The following is a 14,241-nucleotide window of genomic DNA, read 5'->3' on the forward strand; positions in this document are numbered from 1 at the left end:
TTAATATTCTTTCCTATAAAGAAATGTGATATGACCACAGATTTCATAACATCAACTATGTTTTGTGACAGCCATTATAGATAGCATCATATGGGAAGAATACTTATAAAAAAATACAGCACCAGCTAATATAATCTACTAAGTAATTAATCTACAATATAATACAAGGAAGAATAGCCTGTCATCTCTTCAAATGTTTCCATCAAAAATACCAAAACCAAGTTATTTTAAGGTTTTTAAAACATCATATTTTGGTGGATGACTAATAGACTTGATATATTTTTGTTAGAAGTATTTAGACATGAACTTATAAAAATAAGAGTAAATTTCAGTTTTGACATGCAAATATTGCACAACACAGCATAAAATGTTAGCTGAGTGGACTATTTGGCTAGTAGTTCATGTTAAACAATTCCCACAGTGCTATGGCTTTTTACTTTTTTGGCATTAATCTAACCCAACAAGATGGTTCAAAAAAGAAGTACTCAAAAATTCACTCTCATCATGCCTGTGGTATTCCGTTATTCAAAGAGAAAATACTGACTAACCACATTTCCAAGATAGAAACACTGTAAAAAAAAAAATTCTTCAGATTTTAAAAACTGTATCCAGCTTTCTTTTTCAATAGTTCTTTTACTTTCCAATTGTTATTTTTGTTCTTCACATTTCTAAGTTACTACTCTTTTAGGGAAACTATACAACACATATGGAATATTAAAAATATTTAATTAGTATTGTGATTCTTCCTGCACTAATAGGATGAGTGTGCCACAAAAGTGAGTGGTATGACCTCGACATGTTTAGTTCACCATCCTGGATTAAAGTAGCTTCTGAACTGACTCCTTCTAATAGGACCTTTGTAGATATGGAATTTCTCGCTCATGAACTGTAAATGGTCACCATAAATACCACTACTCTCACCACCACCACAAAGTGCCTAACACAGCCACAATATTATGCAATAAGAACTGTTTTGGAAACCTATAGTTTTCTTCTTTTTAAATTGATACTCTTTCCCCTTACCTCTCTTGCCCCTTTTTCAATCTACACATTTTATACCATCCAGTAATTTTCTTTTGTGGTGTTAGATCAGTCAGCCACTCACCCATGATACTGACAGGGCAATTTATAACAACACGGTCTCAGGCTGGGTAACAGTTTTGCCACATAAGATACCATAAGGTTTGTGTGGTTTGAGATCACACTAGATTTAGCCCTCAACTAGTATCATAGCGCTAGGTATGACTTCTCAAACAGCTAAACCGATGGGTTTTATTATTCCCTTCTATGGGAGGTATTAACTCTGCCATCCCCACTGGCTTCCCAAACACTAATAATTGGGAGGTTGAATTAAGGGAAAGGTGAAGGTAGAAGACCTGCAGATGTTTCCAGGAGAGCTAAGCTCATTGGAAAGATCAAAGAAGTCTTTCATTGCTCATGTCTGGGACAGAGCTGGCACCATCTTTTGGAGAGGGATTTTAGAACTAGCATTTTAATATAATGACATTGTGCGCTTATATCCCTCCCATGGCGCTGCTCTGCTGCAAGCAGAGGGTTTTAAAATGACACCATAAGTCAGATGGCCTGGGTTCACTTTCAGATTCCACCACTCAGCTGCTGTGCAAGTAACCAAGTTACTTCACCTCTTTGGAGTTTCAGCTTCCTCATCTGTAAAATGTACTAATAATAGACTTCCCATAGATAGTCCTTGGAAAGATTAAATGCCATTAAACATTAATACTTAGCACAGTGCCTGACACTGTTACAGTAAGTACTGGCCAGATATCAGTTCCCCGTGAGACATGCACTTTGTCATGTCAAAGGATGGATTGGTTTTCAGATATTGACCTGATGTCTTGTTATTGCCACCAGGAATCTGCTGTCTAGTTAAAGAAACAAACATATTTTATGACATCATGTTGATACTTAACATTATGGTTTTGGCTTGAGTGTTCCATTTGTGGGAGAGGAACGGTGGTAAAATAGTGCACAAAATAGTGGGGAACATCATGTTCTAGCGATTGGTCTATCGTGAGTCTGTGGGACTGTGAGGTTGTCATCGAATATCCCTGTTCAGCTTTTTCCATCACAAATCAGTAGTGGTCTTGACCTACGTACACCTCACAGGCTCCTGTGCATCAAACAGGATTATAGAAATGGAAAAGCTCCATGAGCTGTAAGGGAAGACATTTCTCTTACAACCCAAGGATGCTTTAAATATAGAGCTTCATTTTATTTTTTTTATTTTTTTTTAATTTTTTTTTTTAACGTTTATTTATTTTTGAGACAGAGAGAGACAGAGCATGAATGGGGGAGGGTCAGAGAGAGGGAGACACAGAATCTGAAACAGGCTCCAGGCTCTGAGCAGTCAGCACAGAGCCTGACGCGGGGCTCGAACTCACGGACCGCGAGATCATGACCTGAGCCGAAGTCGGCCGCTTAACCGACTGAGCCACCCAGGCGCCCCTAGAGCTTCATTTTAACAATCAACTTACAAACATATGAAAAGATGATAGCTCAACAAAGGATTCCTGGTGATCATGAAATAATGTTAAATTATGGAAAAGAAAAAAAGTCTTTTCCTTACTTTCAAAGATTTCCTAAGGAAAACTGGGAGTGAGGTTTCTCCCCTTAGTGTCCCCTTGGTAATTTCTACATATTGCTCCCTTTTCACTTATTATTACTTCCAGTTTTTTAAATTTTATTTATTTATTTTTTAACGTTTTATTTATTTTTGAGACAGAGAGAGACAGAGCATGAACAGGGGAGGGTCAGAGAGAGAGGGAGACACAGAATCTGAAACAGGCTCCAGGCTCTGAGCTGTCAGCACAGAGCCCGACGCGGGGCTCGAACTCACGGACCATGAGATCATGAGATCATGACCTGAGCCGAAGTCGGCCGCTTAACCGACTGAGCCACCCAGGCGCCCCAAGTTTTTTTAAAAACAGAGTCTGTATCTCATTTTTGTGTTCTTGACATTATGTCTTTGACAAATATCACAATCCCCGACACTTACCTTAATAAATACTTAATAAGTAATTCTTAAAAAATAATTAATAAACACTTACCTTAATAAATGCTTGTTGAAGAAACACAAGGAAAACATATACTATTCCTGACAATCTGTTTCATTATTTAACAGGTTTCGGATGCCTTTCCAATTAGCCTAGCTCCTCAAAGATTGTCTAAGTCTTTGTTTTATGTTGAAAGGGAAAACCACTCCCTATCGTTTTCTGAATATTGAGTCTTTAGAGTCTTATAAATATTGTACTCTTGTAAGTAAAATTCAGAACTTTAAATCAGCCATGTGCTCTCCCCACCCTCTCCCCAGTATACCACGTCTCTCATTTGTGCTTTATTTTCTCCCATTCCATTTATCTATTTGTCTTTTTCTAAACTATTTTCTAATGCTATGTGCTTATATTGATTATGGTCTTTCTTCTCAGACTAGATTATAAGCTTCACAAGGGCAGGAATTTTGGTCTGTTTTAATCACTGATAGAGCCCAAGTCCTTCAAAGAGTAGACTCCAAATAAATATGTCCAGAATGATTGAATGACCCTCACTAAAACAATAAAGCCCTACTTACTCATACTGATGCTACCAAGAATCAAGAAAAGTGATATGACGACCAACATAGTAAGCCTGTTTCCATTATTTTCTCTTAATCCCTATACGAAAAAGAAAAACAATTCTTAAAAAACCTGTGGCTTTTAATGAAACTTAAATAAATGTCTGAAATAAAAAAAAATTCCTCCCAAAGACTGAAGAAGGGGCTAAGCTCTGAATCTCTCATGGTTAATTATACTGAAATACCGCTCTTATTTTGCTGAGGATAAATTCTTGCTCATGTGCAGAATGAATTGTGAGAAGATCACCACGTAGCCAGCCACAGACAAACTCAAAGGAGGACCATTCTGCAGCATAGGTATGAAAAAGATACTCTGCATCCTGATAAAAGAGCCAGGGTGCATCTGAAAAACAACAAGACCAAAAAAACAAAAACCAATGCAAATCATGCAAAAACTATTGACTGATATAATGCAGACTTAATAGGATATGTTATGATCGACCCCAAATTTGTAATTCAGTTGCTTAGCATTAAAAACAATGTGTGCGTTTACATATACATAAATATTTTTACATACACATAACTCAGCATATAATTTGCTTAATTTCCTTGGTATGTCTAAGAAAACTACATTTGTATTCCAAGGTCTGGGATAAATGCATATTTTAAAGTCACATGTCATGAAAAGAGTGTTAAGCTATAATACTAATCTTTAATCATATTTAATGACTTTTATTGATTATTAGTTACTTTGAGCAAATTAGTTCTGGATTGAAATAAGAAAAGAGAGACTTGATTGGAGGACTGTAATAATACAGTAATTGTATATGATAGCAGGTAGTTAGAAACTGAAGAACCGCCAGGATAGCTCTTACCGTACTGGTACCAGGGTGGAATCTTGGGTCTCACATCTGCAAAGTGAAAACAAGCCACCTTGAGGGACATTTCTTCACAAGTGCGCCATCTCTGAAGTACTTCAGCTCTAAACACAACATCTTGGACTTTGCTCTTTAAAAGAGCATTTAAAAACCAGGTACTTTTGTGCTGTCTGAAATATGGTTAGTTCTCAAACTTGAAAAGGAGGCTCAAGAGAGGCCTCTGATTAAAGAAGAAACGATGTGAGCACTTGTCAAGGGCCTACTGTGTGGCACACACTGTGGCGGGTGTTTTCTCTTACTCATTTGACAAGTGATTTGGTTTGCTTGTCATGTCACAGTGACATTTCTTCCAGACTGTACTTGAAAAATATCATATTCCACAATACAGTTGGTTATCTTTGTTTCCCATTAACTAAATTAGCGTACTGCAGTGATGTCACCTTTTCTCATTCCCCTACGATGCATCCTTTGCTAAACTCGTGCAATTTGGTTCATCACGAGGGTTGTTGGTACTGTAGACCAGGATGCTTACATTTTAGATTTCTGTAACTCTTCACTTGGAAAAGTGCTATGGATTATTAGAAAGCAAACACATAGTAAAGATCTTATTACTATTTTTACCTCTTGGAATCTTGCATATCCATTCACGTTTGGAACCACAGTGCAAGGGCAGCAATGTTTTATTTGCTTTATAAATAGCACAATTTCTTGCATCTTCTCCAAAATAAGTATTGTCTAAAAATGAAGAGACAACCTGCAGCAGATCAAGTTCATTATTTCTTAATGATGATCCCCCACAAAAAGTTTCTCTGTAAATAAATCACAATAGGCTTCTGGAGGAAGCTTAAGAAATGTCTGGATAAGATTGCATTTAGGGGCGCCTGTGTGGCTCAGTCGGTTAAGCGGCCAACTTCGGCTCAGGTCATGATCTCGCGGTCTGTGAGTTCGAGCCCCGCGTCAGCTCTGTGCTGACAGCTCAGAGCCTGGAGCCTGTTTCAGAGTCTGTGTCTCCCTCTCTCTGACCCTTCTCTGTTCATGCTCTGTCTCTCTCTGTCTCAAAAATAAATAAACGTTAAAAAAAAATTTAAAAAAGGATTGCATTTAAAGATTGTCCCACATTTGCAAAGAACAAGCTAACCAAATTAGCATTTTTCCTTAAGGATGCTTTTTTCCTAAAAAGAAGCATGCTATTCCTTTCTCCAGAGAGAACAAATCAGGTGCATGCTCCCTTCTGAGGTTGTACTGTTGTCTCACTGGCTGCAAGAGGCTTGTCCTGGGACCCTGGGTAAACTTCTGAAAGGCTCTGATCTGTCAGATTTGAGTCCCTTCTGTGATGTAGATTCTTTTGCATGTATGCTAAACTTTTTGTCTTCAGTCACTAAATTTTAATTCATCACTGGCTTTAATTAGGAAACGATCCACACTTTTCATGAATGATCATGTACAGGGATATGAAGTAAAGATTCATTCTTCTCAATGATTTAATGGCTACCTGACAGAAGAATGGATGGACCACAAGTAAAACTGGAGCAAAAATTTGGGAAAAAGAGGATGTTTGAAACGTAATACTCCTCTTCAAACATGTACACAATCATACAATAAGTCATCTAACTTACATGTATATAAGCTCAGATTCAGGCAATGGTGTGCATTTGAATATTTGTTTTGTCTAGTAGGGAGTGGTGGTGAGGAACTCATTGCACTGCTTCATGGCTTTATCTCATTTATTCTGAACCAAATTGTTCCTCTCTATTACTAATAAGACTGTTTTACTAAAACAAAAGGAAGCATTCTCAACCTCTACACGGCACATTTAATTTTTCAAGTGCCACATTGACATTAATCACCCAAGTGTGCCATATGGTGGCTGCCATTTATGTAGCAGGCGGACTCTGCTAAGTTCCTTCCACTCTCTGGGCCTCAGTTTCTTTGACAGCAAAATAGATGGGTGGGGCTGCGTGATCTCTTAGATCTCTTCCTACTCTCTGGTCCCGATATCCTTCTCAGAGAAGCAGCACTGAGGTGAAAATACGTTACATATATATATGTTTAACTAGCATGGCCTTATTATTTTTGTTTCCCACATAGAGTTTTCCACAGATCCTTTCCTTGCCACAGATTTTCTCTAGTGGGGCTAGAGATCTTATTTCTCTATTGATCTTTACTACGTCAAAGTTTGGCTGCTGATATTTTGCCAACTGGGAGACATGATAACATCATAGCTTTGGAGGCAGACAACGTGTGTACAAATCCTGGCTCTCTGAAGCATTATTTTAGGCAAACTATTTAAGCATTCTAATAACCACTGCACTGAATCATCATAAGGGGAAATGAGATCATGCTGCGGCACATTCAACCCAGTGTTTGGAACATAATTCAGGTTCAGTAAATAGCAGCTGCATTAAATGCTCACTGCCGGCTCTTGCTAGTAGCCCCATTTCACAGGTGAAACTGAATAACTTGATTTTGCATGGGCCTCAGATGAATCCCATTTCAATCTGGGATACTGCTTCCATTTTTTCCCTATCATCTTGAGGGAAATGTGAAACTTCCTCATTGCGCCTGAAAAAAAAATGTAATAGGGAGGAGTTTCTTCTTTCTTTCCTTCACAGAGGTTTTTACAAGCATGAGGCTGAATGAAAAGCAAAGTATTATTTTTTCTTTCTGAATAACTGGCTCTGGTTGAGGAGATGGTATTTCTAAGTGTGGCATTTCTGTCCTTTTAGAGATAAACTGAAATGGTTTTTTTCCATTGTAATCTGGACTTGGGTCTCACATTCATATAATTAGGTACTAAGCCAGAGAGGGAGGGTGGGGTAAAGAAAGCCTCATATTATTTTAAACAATACTTGCTTCTTTCTTGAGACTTCACATGGGAGATAGTCTGGGGACATTTCAGAGATCTTTGATCCCTTTCCAGGATAAGATCCTACAGTTGGCCTCAGATCTATGTGGCTAGTAAAGGTTTCCCAGGACTTTGCAGAAATTACTCTAATGGTACTGAGATCTGGTGCAGTTTTCGATCTGGGTCTGAGTCACAGGAAATATAGTCATTATTTCCAGTTTCTGTTGGCTGGTTTACCAAGGTGTTCCAGGGCCACCTGTTTTGAATTCATTTCCTTTTCTTCAGTTTGGAAAAACTTACAGGAGTCCCATCAGACCACTCCCAGGAGCCAGCATTCAGTGGGTTTCTTTTATTAAATCCAATCCAGAACTGCCTTTCTTCTGTCCTGTGAATAGAAAAACAAAAACTTGGCTCTTCCTATTGAATTCATAACATTATGTAAAAGGTTCAAGAAATATTTTAAAGTAATTATGTGTGTAGGAAACAGCTGATACTACTGGCAGGATGGATCAAGTCAAACAAACATTTATTGAACATTTCCTTTATGCAAAACCTGAGCTATGAAATGAATGTAGAGAAGATTAGCCTGGCTTCCCATTTCTCTTGGCTTATAGGGTGCGCTCACTGGTGACGTGCGGTTGGGGGAAAAGTCAACCTATATTGAGAACATTGCTTTCTCATGTTCATTAGGAGTGGCAACACCTTTCAATCAAGATAAGAACACATGAAAGCAAGTTGGTAAGAAATTTTGGAGCATCTTTTCCCTAGAGGACTTTTTACTATTTCACTATGTATTTATTACTTTACTATGCTTTGATTTGTTGCTTTTTTTTTTTTTTTGGTCAAATGTTCATGTACTCTCTGAAGGTTAATTACCACCACCCCCTTTAATAGAAGGTACACAGTAGATTTTGGTTTTTTGTTTTTTTCAGATCCCAACATAAATAATTTCATAGCAAATCAGTCTGAGGCACAGTAGATTAACTTCAGCAGTCACCACTGGGTTAGATGTGGTGAGAAACCCCACAGAGAACCATCTTCCCTCCTATTAGGTGGAGGAAAAATACATCAAACCACAGAGTACTCAATAAATCAACCAATAAATTCTAACTGTACAATAACCCATCTCACTAAGACAATTTTCTGAGAATAATTTGGAGAATTAAAGATTTAAAAGATTCAGAAATCATGACAGATGCTTTATTTTCGTTAGTACAGAGAAGAAAGACTATTCTGGAGCATCCACTTCTCAAATATGAGAGCTACTGTGCCTGAACAATACAAATGAAAGTAAAATGTGACTTAGAAATCCGAGAGGTCACTGGGGCCTGGCTGGCAACTGCCATGATTACAGTTTACAATTTACAATTTATAAGGTTATGGAGGCAGAGGATGCTGCCTTAAGGTTAAGCCAGGTACGTTAACATCAATGGTCTAGGCTGGGAATTCATATCACTCTCCTGCCTTGAGAATTTTTTGTTCCTTTACTCACAGAGTTCAACATTTTTCCTGATATGTCCTGGCTCTTAGGTGATGAACTGACATTAATTTTCTCTTCATCCATTTCCTAAAATTGTATGATTTTTAATAATATAATAAATAATAAAATAGAAATAGAAAATCGGTGCCATAAGGAGGAGAATATATGCTAACTATGAGATTTGGTTTATTTGCTCTAAGCAAACATGAGATTTTGTTGAACTCCCTGGCAGTCTGGGCACAAAGTAATATTATATAGCTTTTATGATTAAGTGCTAAAGATTAATAATTTGATAGATGCTTAATATTAAAGTAATTTCAAGTGTGAGAACTTATAGAAATAGAAATGACATAATGATATTTGATCTCACAGCAAATTTGGAAGCAGTTTGCACATGTTTGTTTCACATAGCAAACCTCACTATACTCAAGTATGAAAGGATGTTTTTGCAAGGGGCTAAAGTCATGAAGCAAAGTTACAACTTAGAAGGATGAAGATAATCCCATATCCCTTGGATCTGTGGCCTCATACCAGACTAACAATCCAATTAAATCCAATTAATCAGGAAGCTTCTTGAACTTTTCTTCAGTCTCAGAGAATCTGACTCAGCAGCTCTGGTGTGAGACCAGAGGGCTCTGTATTATAAGGTGTCCCAAGTGAGTGTGATAATCAGCCAAATTTGGGAAGCATGATTTTTAGGTCAGCATTTCCCACAGACACTAGCAGTTCCATGGAATGTTGATAAGTATTCTCAAAAAAAAAAAAAAAAAGAGGGAGATTTATGGTCAAAGAAAGTGCTTCCTTCTAGAAGCCTTTACAATGCTAAGGCATATGGCAAATTTCCAAGTTTGTGCCTTGTTTTGCAAACATATTTGACTCCCCCCCCCCCCCAACAGTGCTCTGTGAAAGTCACATTGGGAGATGTTGTCAACGACTCCTACCATTAAGGTCATTACTGTTGATGTTGGAGGTGAATAATTTGATAGATATTACATATTAATCTTTTTGTGGAATATCCTAAAGGACACTTATGGGAAGACAAGGATTTTCCTCAAAAAGTTGTTCTGGATTTTTCTCTGTGATTCAAGCAAGTGTTTCATTGAGACTCCAGATTTCCAGAGCTTAGAGCATAGTACTTGGTGTTACATTTGTTTTTGCTAAATAAATGTGTGGAGTCATGGAGTCAGGCCCCCTTAGACTACAACATTCTCAGGGGTGAGATTTTGTCCATCCTATCTATTGCATGCTCCAGCCAACTATGCATATAAAAGTACCCCTTCCATAGAAGATATTCCAAACATGTATGCTAGTTGACAAGAACATTTTACAGAAAGAGGCCAATGGATAAGAAGGCTCACTAAAAGAGAACATAATGGCTGTCCTCAAATAACCAAAAATAGAGTAGACTTGATCTGTATTGCTCTGGCTTACTAGAAAGTTGATCTTTGAAATCACCCTCCAGTAATGGAACGGGCATTCTCCCAAATAAGAAGCACTCTGAAAGGAATTGTGCAGACAGAAGATGACCACAGGAATACCTCAGAAGGAATTTTTGTATTGGGTAGAAAATAGTACAAGCCTTTTACGGTTCTTCAAGTTTAAACTAAATTGATTTTCTAACTCCATGCAGTTCAAGATTCTGTAAACTTGCAAGGTGGATGCCAACAAGTGAATGCCTGGTTCCTCAAATGTAAAATTGGGAATCAATCAATGGGGCTTTCTTTTTTTTCCAAGCAAAATCTTTTTTTTTCTTTTTTTTTTTTTTTAATTTTTTTTAATGTTTATTTATTTTTGAGACAGAGAGAGACAGAGCATGAACAGGGGAGGAGCAGAGAGAGAGAGGGAGACACAGAATCTGAAACAGGCTCCAGGCTCTGAGCTGTCAGCACAGAGCCCGAGGAGGGGCTCGAACTCACGGACAGTGAGATCATGACCTGATCCGAAGTCGGACGCTTAACCGACCAAGCCACCCAGGCGCCCCCCAAGTAAAATCTTACATGGACTCTATTATAACAAAATACATAGAAGAGGAGCTGGTGGGAGCTGCTCTCGTGGGTCAGTGAGCACAGAAGCGGGACTTCTGTCCCTTGTTCCCTTCCTAGTCCTGAGTTCCAGGACTCTTGGGATTCGCAGGCAACAGTTTGAAAATCACAGGGCTAGACAATTACTGAGTTTGGCAGAGAAGCTCTAAAATTCTGATTTGAGGTACACAGAAAAAATTTCAAATATCAAAACAATCATCACTTTGTTCTTTGTTTTATGTAATGAGAACTGGGTGCAATATAAATATAAAACTGTATATGTACGTATTTTTCTTTCACAACTAGTGGCTAGTTGCTTTTAGGCTTAAATACTTGAGATTTTAAACAAATATTTGGGATACTCTTCCCTGAGAACTCATAACTGGGAGACAGAATGTTTGATTGCATTTTTCAAAATGAACAAGTATTTACCTATTGAATTTTGAATGCAAAAGCTCATTCACAAAATTCTCTTCCTCAATATGGGCAAAGCTTGCAAGATGAGCTCCAAATTCTTCACAAAATGCTTCTGCTTCTCTCCATGTTCTTTTCATCAGGACTTTTTCACTATGAAATACCTGGTTTAGTAAGAAGCAAAGAAAAGTTGACACTATCATGGATAAAGTGAGGTTGTTTAATTCTTGACAAGAAAATAACAGTAATATAATTGTCATTAATCTGTATTAAAAGCTTGACCCAGTAGGGGAAAATAACATTTATTGAACTAGAATGTGTCTACTCATCGTAAAACTGTTATCTCATTTTATTCTCACAACAAATTCATGAGAACGATAGAAGGAATCAGCTCAGTTTTATAAAGGAACTCCTTGAGTTCCTTTTTTTTTCTTCTAAATTTCCTGTAACTGGCATATACTTGTCCCTTAATAAATGTTTGTCAAGAGACAATGAGAGTCAGGCTAAGAGAGATTACAAATTTCCAGTCACAGAGCTACAAATAGGCAGGACTAGGATTACATCCAGCACTCCTTCCTGCAGGAGCCCATGAATTTCCATCCCACCAGATTGCCTTCTGACAAATTAGAATTGGCTGAAGGATCATGAATCTGGCTGACCCACAGCAAGAAATGAGAAATGAGACCTGGGACCTAGGGCAGGTATATTACTAAGTTCTTTGGGTCTTAGCTGTGCCTAAATTCTCTGCTGTTTCTCAGCTGTCCTTGGCAGTAGCAGGAAGAAGTCAGTCAAATGGAGAGTCTGGTCCTGACTTTATTTAAGATCAAGGGTAAGGGCCCAAAAACACAGAACTCCAAATCCTGGGCCTCTGTGCCCTCCTTGTTTTTAATTGCCTGACACTGCTCCCGAGTTTCTGAAGCCAGGCAGGCACCCTGCGGCCAGGCTTCGCCAAGCTCTGATTTGCTGAGACCAGAATGAATGGTTTTCCCAGTCCTCTGGGCCACAGCACAGCCTTTCCATCTTTTAAATTATATGTCAAAACTCAGCTCCTCTGGGAACCTTTTCTTGAATCACTTAAAATTCATCAATCCTACCACCATGCCCATCAAACACACCTTTACATTTGTTGTCACATCAGGGTAATATATGGTAGAAAAAGCACTGAACTGGGATTCCCAAGACCAGGAATTTATTACAATTCTGTCAACAAATAATTGTGATCTTGGGCAAATCACTTCATCCTGCTGCCTCAGTTTATTCATTTGTAAAGTTTAACTTACTGCTTTGTGAGGTCACTGTTACCCAATGAATTCAGTGTAGGATTGTGCATGCGTACATTAAATTGAGTGCATTCACAGATATTTCATGATAAGAGGATTGTAGGTAGTGATTTATATCTAGGATCTAAAGCTGATTTGCAAAAAGACATTTCTTCACACACTTTTTTCATACACATAGGTACACACACATATCAAGTATATGTATTAATTTGTTTGATCCTCAGATGTCTAGCAAGCTGCAAAAGCTATTCTTAGCAGCAAAATGATAGTATTCCATAATAAATACTTTATTCTTTTTCTTACAAACGATATGGAATTGTATCATTTCAATACCCAGTGAGGAGTACATTGCAACAAAAATAACATTGACTGGGGCCTGGATAACAATCTTCGTGAAGAGGCCTTCAGTATCACCAGGGATATGTCAGTCTTTCAACTTAAAATTTTGGAATATAATTGAAAAGATAGAGACAGCCAACAACATTAAGTACTTGCTGTGTGCCAGGCACTGCTCTGGAATAAAGGAATTTGAGATACATGGACAAAACTGAAATAATGTTTGTTCCATTCAGAATGTCTAGATACCCTTGGCATCACCTTGAAGCAGCTCGCCAAGCCAGGCTCTGATTCCCAGTCCAAGTAGCAGGGGTGAAAGGGCCATCTCTCTTCCTGCTCCGTTTTCTCCTGATTTCCCACTGGTTGCTTACACAGGGACATTGCCTTAAATTGTCTGCAGTCCTTCACTTCCCACCGACCAGGTGGATTCCTTCCTCGCATGACAACACAGCCACCACTGTAGCCTAAAAGCAGAAAACAACACTTAAAAAATGTTTATTTATTTTGAGAGACACAGAGAGAGAGAGAGAGAGAGAGGGAAAGAGAGAGAATGAATGTGAGTTGGGGAGGGATAGAGAGAGAGATCCCAAGCAGGTTCCACGCTGTCAGCGCCCAATGTGGGGCTCAGTCTCATCAACTGTGAGATCATGACCTGAGCCAAAATCAAGAGTCAGACATTTAACAGACTGAGTCACCCAGGCACCCTGAAAACAGCACTTTTTAATACCAGAATGACTAGAACATTTTGGTCTTGGAATACTGGTCTTTGGAGTGTTGCATAACTGACATCTCATAATGAAGAGACCACATAAGAACAATAAAGATGAGAAAGAATGCTTTATCAACAGGACTATCTTCTCTTCATCTTTGGAGAAAAGAATAGAAGATGAAAAAGTGAGGGAAGAGAGCCTGTGAAGACTGAAATTTGGACATTTTGAGCTCAGATGATAAATGATAGAAAACTAGGCACTGTTTAACCTGGGACTGAAATATCCCCCATAGCCAATCAAATCCCCAATATTTCAATCAAATGCCAACATTCCTCTACTTCCAATTATTGTGCTTTTTTTTAACTGAGCAGAGAAAAGTTTAGCCCACCATTTACTGAGCACTTACTCTGTACATCATGCTCTCATACCCCATTGTGAAAAATCAACAATGAAAAATGCATAGTGCTTACCCTCTGAGAAATAGATTTGACCAGGAAAATACATAAATGATGGATTCAAGGCAGACTGCAAGATACACCACAGAAAACCAAACTGCCAACCATGGGAGAGTGGAGAGAATGAGCTAAATTACGTATGGAGTAAAACTGGGGGCAGGAATAAAGGCAGACATTAAGGAAAAGGGAAAGACCATCTAGTTCTGGATGAAGCTCTATTCTTTTGTGTATGTTTGAACATTTTGGAAAAT

The 14,241-nt window shown here is 38.3% G+C and overlaps 1 protein-coding gene across 1 annotated transcript in view; it reads right to left on the reverse strand.

Annotated features, from left to right (window-relative positions):
• PLA2R1 (phospholipase A2 receptor 1) overlaps positions 1–14,241 on the reverse strand; it is a 125,115-nt gene that overhangs the window by 30,100 nt on the left and 80,774 nt on the right. The window contains exons 12-17 of the mRNA XM_042948930.1: positions 13,087–13,289; positions 11,228–11,373; positions 7,595–7,679; positions 5,071–5,203; positions 4,447–4,482; positions 3,817–3,974 (exon numbers count right to left, since the gene is read on the reverse strand). Coding sequence (XP_042804864.1) covers positions 3,817–3,974; positions 4,447–4,482; positions 5,071–5,203; positions 7,595–7,679; positions 11,228–11,373; positions 13,087–13,289 — 761 coding nt within the window. The remainder of the gene's footprint in view (positions 1–3,816; positions 3,975–4,446; positions 4,483–5,070; positions 5,204–7,594; positions 7,680–11,227; positions 11,374–13,086; positions 13,290–14,241) is intronic.

This window comes from Panthera leo, chromosome C1, assembly GCF_018350215.1.
Source record: "Panthera leo isolate Ple1 chromosome C1, P.leo_Ple1_pat1.1, whole genome shotgun sequence".
NCBI lineage: Eukaryota > Metazoa > Chordata > Mammalia > Carnivora > Felidae > Panthera > Panthera leo.